Source organism: Rhea americana, unplaced genomic scaffold (assembly GCF_003343005.1).
Source record: "Rhea americana isolate MKP2758 unplaced genomic scaffold, rheAme1 scaffold_35, whole genome shotgun sequence".
In the NCBI taxonomy this organism is placed as follows: Eukaryota; Metazoa; Chordata; class Aves; order Rheiformes; family Rheidae; genus Rhea; species Rhea americana.
In genome coordinates, this window is record NW_028186479.1 from 6285501 (window position 1) to 6309980 (window position 24480).

A 24480-nucleotide genomic window follows, 5' to 3' on the forward strand; every position below is an offset into this window, starting at 1 on the left:
TAGTCCTAATAGAAAGGCATGCAGTGGGAAGCACAGACAAAGACAGATCAGTATGAGTCATGAAGAGACTGACTGGTTCTTATAAAAGCACTGCATTAAAGGTAATTTTAAGTAGTCTCTCTATAGTGTTGCATATGTATGTGTGGCTGTACTTTTTTTTCTTTTTAGTCATTTAGTTATTTAATGACTTTGAGATCCTTGGATGTACCTTTTTGTATGATTCTTTATTTTCGTACAGAAATTGAGATTTGATAGATCAGTGTAATTTAGCACATCTCTAGTGACTGACTGCTGTTGGAACTATTGCACTGTGCTCTTATTTCTATGTCCAAAATGGTTGTCTGCAGAATTTTATTTAAGCAAGATGTTTATGCAGTAACGCAGCTTAATACCTGTTCTTGTGTATGTCTCTAGCAGATGGCTTTGAGTCTAGCTGGATATGTGATCTGCATCCTTATCTCCCAATATGAGTTTGGATACTGATCATTGGGCAGTCCCTGTTTTGCAGATGCAAGGTTGTGGCCCCATCCATATCCAGACTGGAAACTGGTGCTGAGTTGACCCTATTCAAGCCAGTCTTGAATCTTGAAGCATGAGGCTGGCCTCTTGCAAGCTTGAACCAGCGCTATTTTATTTTGCCCTTATCTTTGCCTTTCCCTTTAAACATCCCTAAGTTGAGAGCTAGGCTAGTTTCTTCTGTGTGCGTATACCACTTCAGGAGTCTTGTCTTGTGTCATTGCCCAGTGTAATCTTATTTGCATAAATGTTAAATGATACATGATCACAAAGTCTGAAAACAGCAACCACAACAAAACCGTCAATACCRCCCACAAAAACAGGGAACTGAAGTCAGGTCTTCCAAGGATGACTTCCAACAGACTTCTCAGTAATACTTACAAACAGTAGATGGGTATGACAATTACAATATGCAATAAAGAAGCATCTTTGGTAGCTACTAATTATTGGTGTTAAACTATTAACAAGTCATATCTGGATGTCAGACGTCAGGAAAACTATGACATTTTTGAGTACTGAGAGTATTAAAATAAAAGCCCACAGTGGTGTGGAGAACAACCCAGACTAGGCTAGAATTAGTTGTTTCAGTTTCTGTTCTGAAAACTGCGTTGTCTTGAAGAACCGAGAGGAGCAGCTCTTACTGCTAGCTTTGCTTTGCTGTTTTCTTTTCCCATCCCTAGAAGTTACCCCTTTGACAGTTTGATTTGTGTTTGGAACATCATTGCATTAGAGAGAGAAATGTCCTTGTGTTTTCTTGTGTGTACTCCTATAAGTTTGCTTTAATTGACATTGCAGAAGTAATTCATGGATCTTCCCCTTCTCTGGTATCCACACATCGCAGGATGAAAGCCATTGCAAAGAGATTTGCAAGCATAACCTGTGTCCCAGTAAATCTAGTAGGCTTATTCTCCATTAACTATAGTGAGGCTTGAGTTGTGCCCAAGTGAGGAAATAATTCAGTGCTTCGTATCCAGCTTTGTGTCTTTCTAGTATAGTCCTGTATTCCTCTAAATTCAGGGGCAGGAAAAAAGGGATTGAGTGAGGACTTCAATTGTGGTGTTGTCAGTAGTCTCTTGTAGCACTGACTCTTCCTGTCAGCTTCCCACAATGTCAGGCGGGTATGTGACTGTCGCAGCTGAAGTGTGAAGTGGTAGGTGGGATGTTGGCCTTGTGTTGCGAAGGAATGATGTTGCAAGATGCTCCTTCAAAATCCTCTTGTTGGAAACATTTGACTGACGCACAGCAGACTTTCTCCTAGGTCCTGGTTTTGGAAAGCAAGGTAGTTTTCCTTCTCTGGAGAACGCCATCTTCCTCTCTAGACATGCCCAATTGTGATTGGCAATGGTATATCTGGTGGCTGCCATGAAGCTGCTGAACAGGATGACCTGCATCCCTCATCACCCGGAAAGGGTCCTTAGTCCTCCTGTGCTAGTGGACTAAACCTGTTGTTTCAGCCATTGTGCCACAGGGCTGTGGTTTAGATTCAGAAGTACAAGCCTGCTTGTAGTTAAACTAACAACATATCAAAGCTGTCTTCTGCCTGAACTGTTCCATTTCCTTCCCTGTGGTAATTTTGAGCCTGTATTGTGTCCTTATTTCCTGGGAAAAACGTAACTCAGATTAAAAACTGTGTGAAAGTGTTTTTAAAGCAGAAATACAAGTGTTGCTGATGGTTATTTTTTATCAGTGCTAGCTGCCTGAAAAGGAAAGAGTCCCATGTAAGCTGTCAGGTCAGAGGACTGTCCTGTTACTTAAAAGGTATAAGGAAGTTACTAACTGACCGTATTTATGGATGGTATGGAAGGTGGGTAAACTATTCATTACAAGTACGTGTAGAAATTTGTCACAGTGTTTGCTGAATTTCCTTTAAAGCCTTTGATCCTGGAGGCAAATAAATAAGGCAGTTTTGGGGGCTTATTAAGTCTCTAGACTTCAAGATTGTATAGAAGAGCCTAGAAGCCTGGGAAAAACTTGACACCAACAAAGGTTAAGTGAAAGTAACCAGGTATCTCTTAGACCACTCTTTCCTGCCCTGCTTTCCCCAGCAGTGAGGTTGTGATAACTCATCTTTGAAATCCTGGAGGTGGAGTCTTTTTGCTGGCAGCAAAGGATGACCTGTGCTGATCGATAGATCTTCAAAGTTTTTGCAAAACAGTGCAATGAAAGCTGGGCCCTATGCAACTATGATATTGCTGTAAAAATCAGGAGACTTTAAATTTGAATTGGGGGGCGGGAGAACGGGAACTTGAATAACTAATAATTTAAGCTTATTTCTGCATTTATGAGGGCTGAAATTTTGAGGTGGGTGGGTTTTGCTGAGATGAGAAGTGGGGCTCTCATCTGCCACGAGAGGGCTCTGCTGATCAAAGGTTCCTGAGGCGTACTCTCAGCCTCGCTGCTGAACCTGTACCAAGTGATCCCTCCTAAAGCCTCTGGGTCTTGGGCAGCCTGCTCCTGGCTCTGACTCCAGCAGCAGCAGTGCCTGTCCCAGCTGGGCAGGTGTGGGCCAAATGCTTCGGCGCTTACAGGCTCGTGCCGCAGTCCAGCAGAGCCCGAGGCACCCTGCAGCTAGGCGTTTGGCAGCTGCCTTGCTAGCRTGCTGTGTAGCAGGGAGGATGGCTGCAGCAGCTCTCCCAGGGATGCCACCTGGCTGGATCCTCTATGGTGGGTCTCTGTTGGGGTTGATGAGCAAGAGGATCCCCAACCTGGCATATGGGCAGAGCTGTGTCATGCAGCCCTCTCGGATTGGGCCTCTTTCAACAGAACTTGGGAGACCCTTATTCCTATATCTTCCTATATATTTTTTTCCATAAACGCTAAAATCTTGAGTGTTATAGACACTGTGACTGTGTCATCCATACAGAGGAACAAGAGTGTTGGGAGGAATGGAGGGAGAGAGCAGTGAAAACAAATGGCAGAAAACTTGCTGGCTGACCTGTCCTCAGATTTTCATCTGAAGATACAGCTGCCTTCAATGCAAACTTTACTCAAGGCTGGGCTTGATCTTTACTCAGCATCAGATTGATGCAAATAACTTTTCTGCTGTTCTTGAATTTCCAGCTGGTATTATTTTGCATTTTATACCTTGTAGGTTTTAAGAAAACCGTCTAGTGTGGCCTATTTTTTTGATAAACCACTACCCATTCAGTATGACAAGGTTATTCTGTGGCTCCAGTACTTAGTATGAGAGTTGCTCCTGCTTCAGTAGTATTAGAGGATGGCTTGAAATGTGTGAAGGTTGCTCAGGCTTTCAGTGCCTCCACTGATGGCCTAAAGGCTRGGGTAAATCATGTCAGGGATGCAGAAGAGGGACCCAGGGGCAAAAAGTCCCTCCCAGGCCCCAGACACCACCTATGCTGCTGTGGAGGTGTTGCTTGTATGTGTGCCTTCAGGGAATGAATTGTGAGAGATTTGGGGGTAGGAAGCTGTGACCATGTGTATCTTTATCCACCAGCCCACTCTTTCCCAAAGCTTTTTTGTGAAGAGGGATATTCCTTGCTAGTTTGTCTCTTGCTTTCYTTGAGGACTGGAAAGCTTCCTCTTAGAGCAAATTAAACTGTGTCGTAGCTAATGATGCATTAATAACCCAGAATAGTTTCAGCTCTTAAAACATCTGTTGATTTGTGCTCTTGATCTTTTCTGCTATCACTAGGGCACCTTGTCTGGTCTGATAATGGTTGAGGTTGACCTGTTAGCCCAGAGAGCCYGGCTGGACCTGACGGTGGCCTGTTACGGTAGTGTGCAGTTGTTCAGCTTTAGCTGCTGAATGCATTTCCTGAGTCAGAGCTTCATAGGTGCTTTCAGACATGAGGCAGGTTGTGTGATGGAGATAGCCTGAAAGCTAATGTCCAGACAACAGAAATTTGAAAGAAATGGGTGAGGTTTTTTGGTTGGTTGGTTTTAATGTGAAATAAATAGCACTGGTAAACTGAAGCAGAACTGATCCTAGTCAAGTTCCATTTAGCACCTCTCCTGACAAGTGTAGCAAGCGGATTTTGATCCTCACCTATGCTCTGTGCTGAACTGAAATGTCTGCGAGAATTGCATGTAGGTTTAGCACTTGAGACTTGAGAACCTGGATACAAACACTGCTTCTAACAGCATGGTATCTCTGGGGATGTGTGAACAGGCAGCTGATGAACGTACGTGCTAGTAACAAAACACTAATATATATATATATATATTTTTTTTTTTACCTCTCCTTAGCTTCCTTTACCATCTCTCTTCGTACTGTGGACAACATCACAGTTATGATTAAACTGAGACCTGGTGTTTCATGGGGCTGTCAGATTCGTGTAAAATCTTTACCCAGATTTGACCTCAAGATAAAGCCTGGGGAGAGTGTAACTTTTAGCTTCACTTGTAAAACTCCAGAGGAATACTTCATCATGGAAATTCAGAAAAATATTGGTAAGGTGCATGTTCTCAATTTTTTTTTTTAATCCTATTACAGTTTTCCTCTAGTAAAACCACGTACTGTTTTTTTTGGTGGGGGGGGGAGGGCAGTTCCCTTGCTGTAGTAAGGTATCTCCTATAATTTTGCGTAAGATGAAATCTTTGAATTTTGATAAATAATTTGAAGTACTGAAGTTACAGAAGTTAAACGAATTCTACAATTTTATGGCCTGCAGAATGAAAGTTAACTCAGTGGTTTCAGAAAGAGTTAAATGATAGCTTGTTACATCAATTGCTTGCTACCTTCCCTTCTCCCCCAAGTTGTGAAGCTATCAAAGGAACTTATTTCCTGTCAAAAGCCTCTGAATATTTTAATGACATATCACTCATGTTATACATTGAGCAACTTGATTCAGTCTGTGAGGGCAACCAAGATATTGAAGATATACACATGTTGCCTTTTATTAATGGTGATAAATAATTAACATTATTCATGATCATGAATAATCATTAAAGTCAAGAATCTGAAAATTTTGGAAGTGTTAGAACTAAACCTTCATTTGGGTTGAATGTTATCCCCAGTGTATGCAAGTGTGGCAACATACTCTTTTTAATGACATGAACACTTACTAATCAGCAGCATCGTATCACAAAATCACAATCATTTGGCATTCAGCCTTTGGCTGTATGCTCATTGTTTGAGGTTGTTTTTAAACTCTGATCTGAAGATAGTTCTCTTCATGTTTGGGAATTTTAATTATATGGTTTATACAAATAGTAATACTCACAATACTTCATGATCTATTTGTAGGATACAGTTGTGAGGTTTTTTTTTTTGACTTTATAAATGGGAGACTAGGAATAGATTAAAGCATGCTTATTTTGGCTGTCCATCTTAAAATACCAATAATCTGAATTTTTCTAAGGAGATGTCCGTAGGCTCTCTCCAGAATACTTAATAGCAGCTGTGATTACTCATCACTTCAGCAAATTCTGGATCCAGGTTGTCTGTCAGGGCATCAAGAAAGTGAAGATAAAGTTCATAACAAGCAGTGGAAAGTTCCAAGATAAATGAGTTGATTGGCATCAAATCAGAATTGTCTGACTGAGATGGGGTAAAATCAGAACCATCTGTTCTTTCTGTTCTCTATCCTATTCACTAAATACCTTCTCTAACTTCTTCAGCAAACAAGGCAGGGATACTACAGACAATGGCCCCCTTCTATTAGTCAGCCTGACTCATCCCTAGAGCTGGTTCATGCTGTCTGTCCTTTGGGATAGGAGTCCTGTTTAAAGACAACATTTGACCACATTACAGCAATGTCTTTTTTGTGCATGTAGAACAAGAGAAATTAAGTGCAACCTAATAATTGTAAAAATAGCAATGAAGGAGAAAGTAGTAAATTCCTCATTTGCTTGATGACCTTCCATAGTGTATCACGGCTGTTCTCTCTCTGTGTTTAGACTGTGTATCAGGTCCATGTCCCTTTGGAGACGTCCACCTTTACCCACCAGGACTACCTCATCTTAACAGGACTTTCATTTGGGATGTGAAAGCCAGTACAAAGGCTGGACTTGAACTGAAATTTGCTACTCCATGGTTAAGACAGATTGAACCGGGAGGCACATGTCCAGATTTTATTAGTTACAATATCAACAGCTGTATTGATACAGCCACAGTCAACATTGGCACCTTCTGCAGAGGTGGCTCGGTGTCTCGAGTCAAACTGCAAGGAGGAGTAATCATGGCTTTGCATCTCCCGTGGAACTCATCTCTCACCACCTCGGGCTTTAACATAGCAAATAGGTCTTCCATAAAAAGTAAGTACAGAGTACTTTTTCCTCCCTATTTTTCTTCCCAGTATAATTACTTCATGCATATTGCAGCAGAATTCTTTAAACCTTTGTTTTCAGCTAACTTGCAGTAGCTAGATATTTCTGAAGACATGCATGCCTGCAACTTTTTTGATTTTATCATGTGTATGCTCCCATTTTATCTGTCTCCACATACTGGCACCATTGTATTAATGTGTACACAGAAGCCTGGAGAATGGTCACTTCTCTGCTTCACTGACTTGCTTTCAGTGTCTAGTTTCTGTACTGCTATCCCTAACTCTCTTCTACTTGCTGTTTTCTAAAATGATTTTTTGTTATTGTGGATGTTTAAGTTTGGTATCTATTGCTCTTCTAAGGTCAAAATATCATCGCTCAATTGGTTAACTTGATAATTATGAAAATTTTTGCTGCTTTTGGTGTGCATTTATTCATTTTCAATCTCTTTAAACTTTTTAAAACATAAACATATCTGGTTTGTGATTTTTAAATATTTTCGACTAGGTAAGACTTGGCAGCATAATTGAAATGAGGTAAGAGAGTTGTTTGCTGCTGCAAAATGTAGCTTGTTTTATTTTCAAATAAAGCTTTATTAACTTACTCGAGTCTTCAAATCTATGCTTCTCTTCAGGAAGGCAAGGTGGAGGGAGGAGAAGTGATGCCTGGAAGGCACATGAGGCTGTTGCTCACATACAGCTACATGCTTCAGCCTGCACAGTAAAATAAAATAATGAACTGTAATGAACTTCTTAAAATTCCTGAGATATGTATAAGAGTCAGTGGGTTACTTTGTGATCTCAAGACAAGCCTCTCTTGGAGATCTACTTGCTCTTTTCCTGAATTTGGCAGTGTTTGCCATCAATTATAGATAGAAACTGATCCAGATCTGTATTTCCAAAATGTTTCCACACTGGTAAAAATGAGATTTGAAACTCCTTCCCTTGTGTAGCACTGCTGAAACAGTCAGGAAATTAAGAGGCAGGGCRCCCCTCATACTTATCGTTCTTGAAGTCTTAAAATGGGATTGTTATCTTTGTACATAAAACCTCACTTTCTGTCAAGTGCTTAAGATTCATTCAAGTAGAAAGCATGTTACATGGTCTCTGTGGTTTGCATTAATATTTTATCATCTATATTTGAGGTTTTTTGCTGGAGTGCTCTTAGATCTCTGAGAACTCCACACTGATTTAAAAGATCACATCCTTTCTGTTCCATGAGATCCAGTGAAGCAGTACTAACAGAAGCAGTTGTCAAGTTGTATGTTTGTTCCTGTAAATTCAGGACCAGAAGTAGGATTTGTTATTTCCAAAAATACAGGGCCATCTGTCTACACACTTGGAAGGTAAACCCACTAAGCTGAAAATACAACATTAACATATTCCTTACCTTTTCTGTAATTGAGGACAATAGCATCAACTCAAGTGTGTGTGTTGGTCTGAGTGTTTTTTTAATAACTTAGCCTGTAACTGAGGTAGATGATCTCACTGTCAAATAAAAATACTCTACTGCTGCAGTGTTGCATGTGTCTACCAGTAAGCTTTCTTTAATTGTTACTTGTTTTGTATGTTTTTTTTCCCCCTGTCATAGGGTTATGCATTATTGAATCTACTTTGAAGGAGGAGTCTTCAGTCACTCTCATGTCCCCCAACTATCCACAGGGCTTTCCAGAGGATGAGCTCATGACATGGCAATTTATTGTTCCGTCCAACATGAGAGCAAGTGTTTTTTTCCACAACTACAGTCTCTCCAACTGTGAAAGGAAAGAGGAGAGGGTGGAGTACTACATACCTGGCTCAATTAGTAACCCAGAGGTGTTTAAGTTGAGCGACAGACAACCTGCCAATATTGCTGGCAGTTTCAACCTGTCCCTGCAGGGCTGCGATCAGGATGCTCAGAACCCTGGCGTCCTCCGTTTGCTTTTCCAAGTCATCGTTCAGCACCCTCAGATTGATGAGAGTAAGTAGCTGTTTGCCTGTTACAACTTTCCATGCCTGCTGTTTTACTTGCTGTCTCACAGACATGAACTAGCTCTACTACTTTTGTTTATAAACATCTAGGCTGGGCACCACAAGGAAGAGAAGTGTGTTTGTACATTTATATATTTTTTTTGTGTTATATACACACACACACACACACACACATAATAATAAACTTTGTACCTTCCTCAAGCTTAAGGAAGCAGGTTGCCAGGCAACGCTGAGAGGCCTGTATTATTGTGCCGAGTGCTAGTGGCTGTCATGGCAGTGAGATGAATGATGATGCCAAAATTGCAAGGCAGAGTAAAATCTCCATTGTAGGTTTTATAATGTATCTTGTAAATGAAGGTTCTTTTTCTGTTCCAGTATACACATGGCATAGTTAAAAGGAAACTCTTTAACATCTGCAGAGTTGAATCTTGCATGCTATATAAAAATAAAAGCCCAAGCAATGGGTAGCTTTTCCTTGGGTAGCTTTTCCTTGAGAATACATTCCTTATGTGGAGATTTGATCCCATTATCATTTAAGAACCTTGACTGCTTGATTGGAAGTACTTAGGCTTACACATTACTGCATGTTTTCCAATACAGAAAACAAGTTCAGGCTTATTCAGATGATTTTATTTTCAGCTGTAAGATTCACGTTTTAAAGACCATTCTTAAAATGTGAACAGCCTGCTATGCTTTATAAGCCAAAGTTTTTGTTCTGGACATTAACAGTTACATTTAGCAAAGTGAAACCTGCTGTCACCTCTGGTCGAGATCCAGAGTATGAACTGGTGAAATGGGAGATTTAGAATTGTTTCTTTTTTACTACTAATGACATCAATAACATACTCTTTCTTAATTTTATTTTGTTCCATAGGGAAACCTGAACAACTTTTAATGTGACTTTTATGTCAATGTGATACTTCAATAACAGCATCTCTTACCTGTTCAAATGTTGTTGTGATTTCTTACCACTTCTTACTACACTAAGAAAATCAGATTTTATTTTCCAGCCACTTAACACATTCTTCAGCATTTAATATTTAGCACTGATTAAAATGTTTAAACTCTTGCTAAAAGAAAATGAAGATGAAATGGGCTGTATCTTTAATGGGTTTTATAGGTAGTTACRTGTTAGACTCAGTATGGAGAATGCCATTTGAGACTGAGCTTTATATTACTGGTGAATGCTGTGGTCTTCTGCCATGACTGACTTAGCGGAGAACCCATTTGCAAAGCACCATTGAAGAGACTTAAAGATCCTAATAATTGTTAGATAAAAATGTGAGATTGGCTTGTGAAACTTGGGAGTTTGAAAAGGTGATACGGGCTTGCTGAAGCATGGAGGCTTTGTTTTAACTCCCCAAATCTTTTGGCCACATGCAGTATCAGAGGGTGAACATAGTGGACAATGCGTTGCCTGTAAGCAAGAGAAGAGTTAGACTAAGGTACATAGATCTTGTATACGTATAGAACGTCTTTCTGATGCGAGAGGTGACATGCTTGTCTCCTAAGCTGTGACAGTTTCAAAAGTGCAAGTCAGTGTTGGTTGACAGCCCTGGGTAAAGTACATCCCTGAAAAAAAATGACCTATGCAATGACTTGTACTTGTTACAGGACCTATCTGAAAACAGAAATAAAAGGCCTAGGAAGACTAGCTAGGTAAAGGGTCACAAAGTGATTTATCTTCTGGCTTTTTAGCTCTGGTCTGAGTTTCTGGTGGAGAAGAGTAACCAAGGCACTCCTCTCACTGAAGGGAGAGGTGGACAGAAGTCCATGCTGCAGGCTGCCACTGCTGCAGGAGCTAAGTAGAGGCTTTTTGAGTAATTTAGAGGGAATGAAGTTTGTATCACCTGTGCCTTAAAATCATGTATGCAGAAGGGGCCTGCAGCATCTCAGCAGTCTCATTCACAATTCTTTGCAATCTATTCTGGCTCCATTTGTGAACAGCAAACCCTCCTGAATCCTCAGAACAAAACTTTGTTAACCAAATCACATTTGCTTATACTTATTGTATGTTGCATTTTGGAAGTCAGACATAAAGCTGATTAACCAAATACAGTGTTTTCTCTATCTCCCTTCTACTTTGGAAAGCAAAGAGGAATTTTAATATATAATGGTCAGTAGAAAAGATGATAGTCTTCATTTCATTAAATAAAATACAATCTGCTATTTATTTATTTTAAAGGAAAGTAATAAACYAGTGATTTCCCTAGGGATTTTAGAGGATGTCATTAGTGATTTTAGTTAAAATTTCTATCAAAGATTCAAATATACCTCAGACCTCAGGCTGGTATTGAAACTTTTATTGAAAAAAAAAAGTATACTTTCTCTAGTGTGGAAGTTAAACATAATTATTTTTATTACATATGAATTGATATCTTCATATTCTTAGAGATTCCCAAACACTTGGGTATTCCACAGCTGTCTGTGGTGCTTGTCATTAGATAAGGAGAAAATATAGCTCTTTACAATCAAAATCACTTCTTGATCTAACACTATCCATGTTTAGCTGCAGGAAAAATCTCTTTAGAATGAATTTTCTGCAGTGGAAAATCTGGATTCTATGCGTAACTGTTACACTGACTTGGAGATGTCTGTCTGACCTCTTGCTTTTTCATGTCTCTAGTTTCCCATGCTTGAGAAAGTTATTCTGTTCGTTTTTTGTTTATGCAACTGAGCTCTATGGCTGAATAAAGAAACTAAAGAGCGTGAAATGTGTGTGGCTTTTTTTTTTTCTTTAATGTCATCTCTTTTCTGCATCAGAGAGATATGTGCCTCCTTAATTGCATAAAATGCTGTGTGGATCTGTTACTTATTTTTCTTTCCACGTGATGGATAAATGTTGTGAACTAGGCTACTGTCGTAACCTTGGATTTTTTCATCTGGCCTTTTGCTGGACTTGCTCCAGTAGCTCCATGTCTCTGTTGTGCTGGGAAGCCCAGCGCTAGACCCAGTGCTGCAGATGTGTCCTCAACATCACTGAGCAGAGGAGCAGGATCACCTCCTTCAACCTGCTGCCAACACTCTGCCTAATGCAGCCCAGGACACTGTTGGCKGCCTTTGCTGTGAGGGCACGTTGCTGACTCGTGGTCAACTGGGTGTCCATCAGGACCTCCAGGTTATTTTGTGCAAAGTTGCTTTCCGGCAGGTCAGCCCCCAGCCTGTACTAGGACATGGGGTTGTTCCTGCCCAGAGGCAAGACTCTGCACTTCCCTTTACTGAACCTCGTGAGGTTCCTCCCTGCCCCTGTCTCTAGTCTGTCCAGGCCCCTCTGAGTAGAACACAACCTTTTGGTGTTTCAGCCTCTGCTCCCGCTTCTGCAGACTTGCTCTGTCCCATCATCAGTGTTGTTAATGAAGATGTTAAACTGTTTTGGCCCCAGTATTGACCCATGGGATATACCACTTTTCACTGAAAGAAGCTGAACTGTGCGCTCCTGATTGCAACCCTTTGAGTCCAACAGTTCAGCCAGTTTCAAGTCTACCTCACTGTCCACCTACCTAGGCTGTACTTCATCAGTCTAAGAGGATGTTACAGAACAGTGTCAGAGCCTTACTGAAGCCAAGGTAAACAACATCCATGGCTCTCCCCTCATCCACTAAAGCAGCCTTCTCATCCTAGAAGGCTGTCAGGTCAGTTAAGCCTGTTTTCCCTTTCATATATCCATGCTGACTGTGCCCAATCACCTTGTCCTTCATACTTCTGGAAATGGTTTCCAGGATTATCTGTGCCATCACCATTCCAGAGATTGAGGTGAGGTATCAAGGTACTTTCTGATGTGCGGGAAAACCTTTTCTTTACCTGTTCATCACCTGTGGCAGTAGAGCCAAATACATCCCTAAAGTATTTGCYGTTGTATAAAGGCATCAGACATCTTGCTATTCATTAATTTTAGAGCCTATGGAAAACACTTCCTATAAATGCCCTACACTCTTTCCAGGTGTTRGAGAAACACAAGGAGCTGGAGACATGCCTCCTTCATAAAGATCTTCCTGAGCTGAATCTCTCTCTTTGGGAGCTGCTCCCAGGCAGGACATTGTGTTAGCCTGGACACTCTGAACTTGTTGGGCACCTTAGATTTAGTGAGCTCGGACTGTAATTGCAAGGCTTCCTGCAGCAACCAACCTGCATGCAGTGACGTACTTGGAAAGGGGATGCACTACAAGAAAAATCAATAGTAAGGAGGGGGAAGACATTATTTATTTCTTAAGGTTAACTCTACTAGCTCCCACTTTTGTGGGTTTTTTTTTTTTACAGCTGGTCTGAAAATATTTCTGGAAGAATGCTTTTGGACAATTCAATGGACAGGCAGTGTGTTTGTTCTGTCCTTCTGTTGAAGGAAACCAAGCAGACAAGCTAGGCCTGATCCTCAGGCTCCCCACCTGCCTGGTGACAGACTGTCTAGTGGGTAAAGTCTAGTCTTTTAAAAACTTCTTTCTTTTCTTAAAACAGATTTCTCCTTTTCCTTGTACAATTCTGTGTAATGGGAGTCTTCATCTTAGTTTCCAGGAAAACCTTTTTTTCCCCCATAACGCAAAAGCTCCTGTGGAAACAAATGCCGGTGCTTGTAAGGTTTCACTGACTGTTCTTAGGAGTGGTGCTTGTTCATTCTTGGCATCTGTTTTTAAATACAAAACAAAAAAAGTTTTTTTGGGAAATGTCTTTATAAGCTGTAGTCATAGTGACCTTCAGTGCTTTTGCCAGTGTAGAACACTTGGCAATTTTTTCCCTTTTTGAACCATACTGCTGTTTGCGTTTAAATTAGCTTAACCTTTAACTGACTTCAGACAACTGGATGTGCTTAATTACTGACTTCRGGCAACTCTGTTCAGTTTGGCTATTAAAAAAAAAGAAAAAAGCACAGAAGGTTATCTGAGATAGAAATCTTGCAATAAAGAGAAAATTTGAGAAGTGAGAAACTTCCTCTGATCAGCTGTTATAAGATCAATAGAACTGACTTGAAAAGAAATACAAGATGCCTTCTAGGGAAAAAATCTAACATGGTTAGCTGAACCCTATAATGAGTTCCTTGCATATTATAGCCTAACCTGTRCAAAAGGGACTAGTGTACCTGTTACCCCATTATAGCTGAAAAGAGGTAGTGAAATGGTGTCTGTATGCAARAAGTCTTGAAACTTTGTATTGCAAGACCAGGATATCTCTTGGGTTGGATTACACTGATGGAAATAAGAAGTAAATAATGTTTTTTAGCTAGTTTAAAAATAGCTATAACAACTGCTAATTTAATGTAATGAGAAGAGAGAGGAAGTTCCACTTCAGCCCATATTCTTACTAGTAGTTGCTCTGTCTGAGATGCTTACTTTTTTTGTTGCAGATGTCACCTATTTGGTTGATCTTAGCAGAGACTGGAATATGACTGTAACGATACATTCTGAAGGGTGGCCCAGTTGGAGCCCGTTCATGTCTGAACCATTATGCTTGATCTGTAAGGATCCTCGCACCTGTGATCATGCTTTGACTTTAGTGTCTGGTGCCATCTACAAGATTTCCTTTCTGTGCAAAGACTTGGCCCGTCTGAGGATCACAGCTGAAAAAAAACTAAGTATGGCAAGAGTGCTTTTACGCTGCTTCCTAGAGAATGCTTTTGTATGCTTTTCCCTGATGATCAGCCAAACCTTGTCTCTCATTTCCACTTTAAATAGAGCATGGTTGGAAAATGGACTATGTTGTTCACTGCATTATTGTACCTTTAGAAGAAAAACAGTGTACTTGTCCTTAGAAAGGAAATGATAGCGTGCCTCTAAGAATTTTCTTGCTAAAAACTACAAAATACGGAAACAGAACAGGAGAACCATAAATCTGCCCATTTAAACATGGGATCAGGACTGTTATTAAAAAAGTGTCTTATGCTATTTGCATATCCGTTTGGCATAGTTTTTTTCCAAATGCTTTCAAATACTTGTACAGAAAGACTTATAAATTATGTATCTGGACCTTAACCATGTTTTTTAACTAGTCTGCAGCAATGTTCCAATAAGCAACTGATATAGCAGAAGTAATATATTGAATCAGTGGTTTTGTGTACATTTGTTTTTGTAGTTTTATTTAGTGTCCTGCAGCATTTTAAGGAAAGCTTTTAAACTATGGTTAATATGTATTTTAGTAGTTGTCACTACAAGAGTTTTTTTTTTTTTTTTAAGTCTATGGCAGTGCCTTCAGATGAATGTGTTCCTTCTCAGATGAATGTTTGTCTGGGTTTGACACGTGCACAAGTGACAGGACTCTGTGTACACTATGGTACACAAGAAAACCTGTTTTTCCTAGTTATTTCCGGTGCAAGAAAAATAAAACTGTGTGACTTGTTTTTGTGATTGTAGGCTGTATTGATTTTTGGCGATGTCAGAGGAAGATCTACGCCCTTTCAGTACCCAAGGCTATTACCCAGTTGCCAATTCGACTGCATAAGTTTATTTGGAAGCTCTTGGCTCCTGAAATGGTCAACGTAGAAATTATGTCTCCAACCTTGAAACTTCAGCAACATGTCCAAGAGCAGAGGTGCAACACAAGCTACAGTTACAGCATTGTTAGTGCCACCCCAGAGAGGGATTTAAATGTTGGTGTATTCTGTCCTGGTGGATCTATTGAAAAGATTCAGATGAGGAACAATGTTACTATATCCTTAAAAACATTTGGTAAAGGATTCTTCAATGAGTCTAATCATCAGGATCTGAAAATGTCTTTTGTGCAACATATTAAAGGTAAGGTAATGTTTTGTACCCCTTTCCCCACTGTTGTATCTTTCAATACATTTATTAATATGTATATGAATAAATAGAAATAAGAGTTCACTTCTTTAGCTTCTACTCCTGATGTGATTACTTGGACAAATCTTTATTTGAATCAGTGGCATTGTTTATTTCTTGAAAAAGAACAAAACTTTGTACTTCAGAAGGTAGGTAGGTGGTTGTGGGAAATTCTGCAGATAAATCTGTGCTAACCGTAAAAATTACAGATGCGAAAGAGGTTGTAGGTGACTTGTACTGCTGGTTCTGAGATGCCATTGACTGTAAAAATTTGCTGGTTGCAGGTGTAAGTGATGCATTTTTGTTACGGAGAAAGACCAGAAAATTTTGCATGCTGAAAGAGAAAGCCTTTTTTTTTTTTTTTTTAATATACATACATACATACATATATATATATGTATATATATATATATAGAGAGAGAGAGAGAAACTAAGGAAGTTTTCATTCCTGTATTCCTTTCCTTTATTGCAGATGAGTGTACGTTCACTGTGAGTCCAGACCCAAAAGCTAAACTTTACTTACAGACTCCCAACTGGCCTTACGGTCTACCTCCTTATGTCTCTATATCATGGTACATCACTGTGCCTAGTAAGCAAGTTGCTCGCCTGGGGTTCACAAAGGACCGCATGGGCGTTGCTTGTGAGACAGGACGTGCTTATGTCAACATACAGGAACAGAAACTCGGGGCAGAAGAAACTGTGCGCCGGGAGGATGAGCTTCTGCCTGCGCCCCTAGATATGTACCACAGCTTCTGGGTAAACATCTCTAACTGTAAACCTGTGGATAAGACACATTTGACTTTACTGTTCTGGGTGACTTTTGCTGAAAAAAAGATAGGTGAGTTCTGTGAGGTTGTGGTGGTTTGTTTTCCACTTGATCCCTTTCTTTCTATTTGTGAGAACAATAATGTATGCTGGTCTGCTGCGTGCCTTGGGGTTTTATATGTTCATGTGTGTGTTTTATGAGATCCTTGCCTTCTGAAATACCTGTTTCTCAAAAACCTCCTTGAGTTACAGATGAGTACTTTTAGAGTCYGTGAAGAAAGATTTCTTTTTTCTGTGTCTTTTGAATTTGGAGAAGGGTAAGATTTTGGTTTGTGAGATTATTTATTTATTTATGCTTTTCAAGTTGGAGATCACAGCCAGAAGGATCAAGTGATGTTTTTCCCTCTCGAGATCACAGACCTGGTGAATGACTTGGGATTTGATTGTGCAAACTTACTCCTCCAAGTAGTCTTTACTTTAATGTTAGGAGTTCCGTTACTTTCAGTGTTTGCATGAGTGTGAAATAATCCCTTGGGCAGGTCTGACCGTTTAGTGGGGAGCACTACTAATAGCAAAATCTGTATTCTTTGTATYGTTTTTATCTCCCTGAAATGCAAGGTGTTTAAAAAGTCATTTTTAGGGTAGGCTTTGCTTAGACTGTGTAATTTGCTTCAGATTTGTTAATTAGGTATATAAGCAGTTCCATTTTCATCTTTGGGAATTTGCTCTTGTCTGTAGAAGTAYTGACTACACAGAGTAGAGCAGAAACAGTATCAAATTGCAGGGATTTTCTTGGTTGTTTTGTTTGTTTATAATCTGGGTGTGTCTTTTAAACATGTGGCATTTTTCTCCTTGSTCACATGTGGACTTTCCTGATGAATTTTATGACTTTTAGTTGTGTTGACTTGGGATTTTTTTTTGTATTTCATAGAAAGTAATTGTACTAGTGAAAGGTTGATGAAGTGTAACTACTTTCCTTACTGAATCCTTGTCTGTCTTTTCCCACACTTTCTCCTATTTCTGGCCTGTCTAGTTAGAGGCATGCAAGACATCTGAGGTAAGTGTAAATAATGAATTCTTAYACCAAGGGCTATTAACTTTTTATTTGTATTTATTTATTTTTGGGGGCTGTATCCTTCCTTTAGCAGCAGGAGTTCCTCCTCAAACAGTAAGCAGCATGTCTTTGCTCAGCCATGAACTGCTTAAAAGTGTCTTGTGTACCCCTAGGTGAGCACAATTTGGGAACTCCAGCTTTGCACACAACTGGTGCTCTTTGAAATCTTGAAAAGATTCAAATCCAAATGGCTTTTAGAAGAAATCTCAATGTTTTCTGCATCTCACTCAGTGTTCCTGTACCTTATTGTCTGCTTGTAGATCTAGCGGTGATAATTGCCGTGGTGTCTGGGGCTGGACTTCTTGTGGCTATTGGACTCACCGTGTGCTGTGTTAGGAAGAAGTAAGTTCATAATTCAGCATCTGTTACAGCAGTTCAGTAAGACATTTCTGGAGAGCCATTGGGCCCTCCTTATTTCAAATGTTGATATCCTTAGAACACGGGTCTGAARCAAAAGGTAGGCGATGTACTGGAGGTTAAAGTAAAGTGACTCCAAGAACGCTACTCTACTCCAAATTGCTTGACTTTACTAATAAGCTTTTGCATTCGTGTTAGCTTCTGGTTGTACCTAAAGTAAGGTATTGGTTGGATTTAATCAGTGATCGGTATGAAACGAAATCGCAGTGTGGTTGCTCTGCCTATGACTCTTACAAGACTGTTCAAACAAGCTTTAAACTCACTTTACTGGTGTCTCAAAACTAACCACGTTTATGCATCCCTGCCTTGAGACAGAGTCCCTAGATTGATTCCAAGTCATTAAATAAAGACTTTTTTTCTAAAAAGTGTAGTATGTTTTATTCCTCATGGTCAGAGGAATTTTACTTTCTGAGGATGGACCAAAATGAGAACCTCTTTATTACATGCTAATGGCACAGAGAAAAATCCGATACAACAAGAGCTATTATTTTTCAATACAACGTGTAGCTTTTTTTYCCTGGGATTTGCACACCAAATACAAGCACTTTTCACAGACAGATGAACCCTTTGGGAGAGAACTAGGTTGTGCAAAGTAGACATACACAGCGTTACTCATACAAGGAGAATTTGAAGCCATCAATAGCTTGGRGTCTGATGCGTGTATGCTCAGTGCTGGCAAGCTGGAGCTATAAAGCTGGGACAAAGTTGTCCAATATGGTAACTAGAGCTTTGTAAGCATGCATCTCTGCCACCCAAGAAAGACTTTGGAAATACAAGCTTAGTCTTCAACTCACCCTTCAGTCTTTCTGCTTTGTGATTGTTACATTAGAAACAGAAAAAGTTAACTTGACTTTCATAAGTGGATCTAGCTTACTTTACTTGTCTTGAGCAAGTCAGCCACTTTTTGTGAGGGTCTGATGGCAGTTAGGCCCAATTAACATTTGTGGATGTTAAGAGATTTGGTGCCCAGCACAGCTGGGACCCATGAACTTGGGAGATTGCTGGAGTTAATCTTGCAAAGTCCAAAGTCAGTAGAACAGAAATAAGAAACTAAATGCTGAAAAGTTATTTTCTGTTTTGTTTGAGAAAGTGCTATTTTTGGAAAGTGTATCTAGACTCAAGAGATTTTCCTGAGATTGCAAGTGTAGCCTTCAGTTCAGGTAGACTGTCTAATACTGAGAAACTGAAATGAGTAAATAGAAGTTGTCATTACCTTGTCTAAGTGCCCCAGCCATGGGGCTGACCTGTTCTGACCATTCTTTCTGACCTATTATTTCAACTTTATAACAGGAAGAAGAAAAGCCAGAATCCTATGGTTGGMGTATACAATGCTAATGTGAATACCCAGATGCCTGGTAAACAAGGCCTATTTAAAAAAGGGAGGAAAAACAATGAGTCTCACGTCTACGCAGTGATTGATGATGCTATGGTCTATGGACACTTGCTAAAGGAATCTAATGGCTCAGTCACTCCAGAAGTTGATGTGTACCGGCCGTTCGATGGCCCTGTTGGTAGCCTGCCACCTTCTCCACCTCCCTTGTCTTTCAGAAAAGACATTAAACTCTCCCCTAGCACAGAGGAACCTCCRCCTCTGACAGAAACAGACCATGATGCTTATACATTTGCTCATCAAAAATCTGGGGAATCAAAGAACAGTGGAGATGCAAATGAAAAGAATAATGGAGACATGAGCACATCCTTCCTGGAAAATAAGGAACAGGATGGTTTACAGGAGTAATTTTATACTGAGTTTYCTGTGGAATACAGGTGACTTGTATGGACAGCAGTCTAGGGGGAAAAAAGATAGAAGAGGAGTATTATTTTTTATGTGTGTTTTTGATATTGTTTTTGTTGTTTTAACTTCAGCTGCTGGTAGGTTCCAATTTTAAAGTGAGTATCTAGCAAAGTCAAAAACAGTAGACGCTCTCCAGGAATGTATGCACTCTCAGTTGTGAAAGAGATGGCAAGGTACACTCCTTTTTTTTGTTTTCTCTTTTAATTATCAAGATGTCAGGAAAATGGATTTCTAACAGTACCAGGTTAAAACTGTGGCAATAAATAGAAGTGGAAGGAGGGTTTTGTCTAGTATTTTCTCCTCTTTCACAAGAGATTTATCATGTGTGTAGGCTAATGACTTTTTGAAGGCATAAGCCACATCCCTGGTTCAAGGCAGCTCCAGATTGCGGAGATGTTAGCTCCTTTTCCTAGTGCCTGAAAACAGGAGGTGACATTGAATGCCATTTTCACCATTCGCTTCTTGAAAATTCACCACATTTAGCATCCTATGGGTATGCAAATGTAGTGGAAGATCATATATGCTGCCTGAAAGAGTTCTGTTTATGTAAATCATTGTGAATACTTGAGCTTGTGCTCTTCTAGTTCAGAAGTAAAGTTATGGGTGTTTTTCTCTAATTTCCGACTGGTGTTAAAATAGTCCATAGTACCGTGTGGCCTATACCAAATACTATTTGTTTTGKTTTTTTACATAAACAGTTTTGAAAGCCTAAAACAATTTTCACTTCTATTCAGATGCCTATAGTGTTCACATTTTACTAGTATCTTGTCCCTTTTGGTCCCAGATAAGATGCAAGGATGCAATGAGGAAATAATAATGTGGTGATCCAGCTGCTTAGTAATGCTTTACACTTGACCCATAAGAGATGCTGGCTTATTCAATAAAGGATAAAAAAAGAGACAAAGAAAACACATTCTGTTTTCAGAAAACACGTTCTGTTTTCGGCATTCTCTAGAGTGCAAGGTGTCTAAGTTGACTCCATAAGGAAAGCTTTATTTTTTTATTTATTTTTTTTTAATCAACAGAATGACTTTAACAACTGTGTTGAAATGAAGGTAGAGATCAACTCTTGATTTCTGGTGCAACTTCTCCATCATCTAACTGCCTTTAAAAAAATACATCTTAAAAACGAGAAAATAACATGGTTCATTTAAGTACTGTAGTTAAAATGCCCCTCAGTTTCTGTGCCTTTTAAAACTTGAGGGTCAGATCTTCATGCATCAGAGTACTAAGGGTACGAGAATTAAATTGCCTTTTATATACAAACATCTGGCCTGTCTAGGTGTGTAGTTAGTGAAGATGTTCAGATTTGTGTACAGCACTAGACAACCTGGGAAGTTCTCTCTGCATGTCTTACCCTCACTGTTTCTTGCCTTACAATACAGAGTGCCTTATAATTTATAGACAGTGTTGTGTATCTTGCATGCAATAATGTTAAGTAGATACAATAATATCTAAAATGTCGTTACTAGAAACATTGCTGTTTACATCAAAAGGAATATGTATTTCTCCCTCTGTTAACAAAGTTGATATTGCAGATTAACTATTTATGCACTTGATTCTGTATGTGTAATAGTATACACCATTATCTCACTAGTTGTTATACTGGTTCCATGCATTATGTTATATCTGACTCAGTTTCCTGTAGCATATAACATGACCTGTGCCAGCTAAAAGTGCCTTTTAACTCTTTTGTGTATTTTTGTGCTTACATTTAGCACTTTAACATACAAATGTGTGTTCCTAGATCTCTGGCTAGTCACTGGGATCACRTATTTCAGAGTGTAGTGGAGTATTTTAATGCTGTTTGAAAACTTGATTTCGGCAATATCATTGACTATTTTTCTCAGATAAAATGTACTACGGCAATTCAATTATCAGGGTAGTCCAGTTGTGTATTCATCTGGTCAATGTTTCTCTTTTTTCTTGAAAAGGAATGAGAAATTCATTAGAGAAATTCTCTGTCTCATCCTCTAGCTCTATTTCTGCTGTTGCTTTTCTGCCAAATCTTTTAGTTCATGTTTCTTCTAACTAACTGAAGAGAATGTAATATAAGTTCAGGCTTTTGCTCACAACTGCTCAATTTTTGAAGGAAAGATATGATGTTGTTATGAACCTTAGTTTACAGTTGTTTCTTGAGATTGACTTTCACTATACTTACTTGGATATGTTTAAAATAAGTGTTCAAACAAAATTCCAGTTTTGTTTTTCATTAAGAGAAAGTTTTGAATTGATTTTTTTTAAAAAAAATAAACTGTGACTATACTACAAGCTGAAGTGATTACTGTGCATCTTTCTCAAATGTGCGCGTATAAATATGTGCATAATATGAGTGGAGTTAAATATTGAGAACCTCAATATGTTCTGATCATCTTGGGATGATCCTTTGAGCATTTCCCAATCTATGGTCTCTGCAATCTGTCCAACTTGTGGATTTAGGTTTTTACATGAAAACAACATACACTGGAGCGATCAAAGGAGTCTGGTAAAGATCTGGTGCTTCAGAATACACTAGTGATACTCAGAAATCCTAGGAAGCAGGGAAGCTTTCTGTAGGATTTCCAGAACAAGTCTCCCTTTGGAGAAAGAGAAGGATAATTCCATCAGCTAATATATACGTGTCCAACTCTGCAAACCTCGTGCTGGGAAAACTTGTACAGATTTTAATGATAGCTTTGCCTCCCTATGGTGTCTAGTGTCAGCCTTGAGTATTTTGACGCCTGACTGCCCACAGCAATGGACGCATCCTAGACAACAGGGATGAGTTTGCGGAGGACCTAGTTCACAGTGAGACCCTACTGCGGACTGTGCATGGCATGGTTTGCTGCGTTTATTGCTATTAATTGCTGTTTTTAAAGGATTATGTTTAGATTGTTGGGGAGAAGTGTTGTAAAACAACTGTAGCTTCCTAAATGATGATGAATGGTCCTGGCAGCTTCTTGGTTAAGATCATAATGTTTGTAATTTATTCAAGTCCAAATGACATATAAAAGTGAATTCTAAATTAATTTCTTTTCRGGGATATTAGCACAAAAGTGTACTTTATTACTAGTCTTTCAGGCCTGAAGATAGCTTTGTGAAAATATATGAAGCCCTTCTTTGTTTCTAAATTAAAGTGCAGGGAATCTGTATGTATAGCTGCTTGCTTCTTATTTCTTTTTATAATTTGGAGCAAGTTTCATGAACACAGAAAGTAGTGCTTGAAATTTCCACTACTTTTGAGGATTTCAGTGATCTTTGGGAATGCATCTTAGGCTGAATTAGTCAGATCAGCTCTTGAAAGGCAGTCTCTGGGCCCCCTGCAAAACCACTGCTTAGTATAAATGTAAATGAAGATACTCAGTTGTTTGGATCTTGACTGAGATTATCTGTGCTCCAGGCCAAAAGATAAAAAAAAAAAATCTATTTTCAGTTAATCAGAGATGTAGGCATCCATAGAACGAGTCATAACATCCTAGCCAGACTGTAGTTTTCTTCTGAAGAACAAAGAAAAACAGAGACTTCTGTTCCTAAAAGTGGCAAAGCTGGAGAGAGAATGCTTGAATGCTTCTTGCTGCTTAAGCTTGGTACTGTGAGCTACTTGAAAATCCTTTAGTAGCAGAACACTCACAAATTGCGTTAAGACTGTGAAAGAACCAAGTTACTATGCTTTGGAGTGAAAATTGCAGAGCACCATTAAGAAACAAGAAAGGGCTTTTGTTGTTGACACCAGAATAGCATTAAGACCTCAGCTCCTTGATTGAACAAAGAAACCACCTCATGCTACTGTGAAGAAACTGTATCCTGGAGACTTGTAGGTCTGACAGAATACTTTTTAGTATATGAATGTCAGGAGGAGATAAGGACAGAAGGGAAGCAAAATGCTGAATAACCTCATCTATGTATGCATCTTCATCAGCTGGCCTAAAGGCAGGCTGTAGGATAGTATGCAGAAAGTTGGAAGCAAAACTGTCCCCCCCAAAAAACTGAGGCTGGAAACAAAAACTTATAAGGATTCAGTCCTTCAGTATTAATGTTTTTCTACATTCAGCTTAGCAATGGTTTGATTTCTGATAAAGTATAGCTTCCCAGCAAGTAAGTCCTGTTTTCCTTTGAAACAGCAATTCTGGTGTGAACAAGCGATCTACCTTGGAGGAAGGGACAGTCCTGTTAGAGGGACCGCAAACTTCTAGCGTGTTGTTCTGTCAGTGTAAATGAGGCATGGCAAACTGTTGCAATTAGCAACTGTCTTAATATAATAAAAATTGGTTTCATAGCTGGGGTTGCATCCATCTGTTGTATTAAAGAGCAACCACCCAACCATGTACAAGAAACCTCAAAGAAAGAAGGAACTCTTTGGTTTCTTTAAATACTTCYTTTTTTCTATTATTATTATTCTGGTACAACCCCTGCAGGCAGTCACAACTGTAGAAGAGGAGTACCATGGTACAGGCTGTCAAAGAGGCTTTAATAGGGCAATATTCCGTCATCATCTTAGATAAGAGACCACAAAAATGGCATAATTTCTCTGRAAGATTTCTTTCTCAAGAAAATGAGGGGAAAGCTCTGGCAATGTCTTGCTGTCCTTGTGGTAGAACAATTTTATTTTTCTATTCAGGAAGAATTTGCTTTTGGAGTGTATTGTTTTAAGTTACGAAAAAAATATTCAATGTAAAGCACATTCCCCAGTGCCCTTTTTATTGTTTTTTTTTTTTTTAATTTTGCTTCAGAACAAAGCTGAACTCTGAAGTTACTCACCGAAGAGAACGTCTATCCAACGCACGTAGATGCAAGTCCATGAGGAAGCGAGTGGGCCCTGCCGGAGGAGCGAGGTGAGTGCCCCATGTCTTTCCTGAAAGCGCCTTTCTGCATATCCCATGGGGGAAGGGTGAAAGGGAGCACGCGAGGGACACGGCCTGCTACACGTGACTGGTG

General features: G+C 39.5%; 1 protein-coding gene across 1 annotated transcript in view; it reads left to right on the forward strand.

The window, feature by feature from the left end:
• The window catches only part of CDCP1 (CUB domain containing protein 1), a 33374-nt gene extending 11643 nt beyond the window's left edge, over positions 1-21731 (forward strand). Inside the window, exons 2-9 of the mRNA XM_085311750.1 lie at positions 4723-4926; positions 6376-6732; positions 8332-8700; positions 14047-14274; positions 15050-15430; positions 15948-16313; positions 17615-17696; positions 19062-21731. Of these exons, the coding sequence (XP_085167876.1) occupies positions 4723-4926; positions 6376-6732; positions 8332-8700; positions 14047-14274; positions 15050-15430; positions 15948-16313; positions 17615-17696; positions 19062-19509 (2435 nt within the window). The 3' untranslated portion in view covers positions 19510-21731. The remainder of the gene's footprint in view (positions 1-4722; positions 4927-6375; positions 6733-8331; positions 8701-14046; positions 14275-15049; positions 15431-15947; positions 16314-17614; positions 17697-19061) is intronic.
• The last annotated feature ends 2749 nt before the right edge of the window (positions 21732-24480 follow it).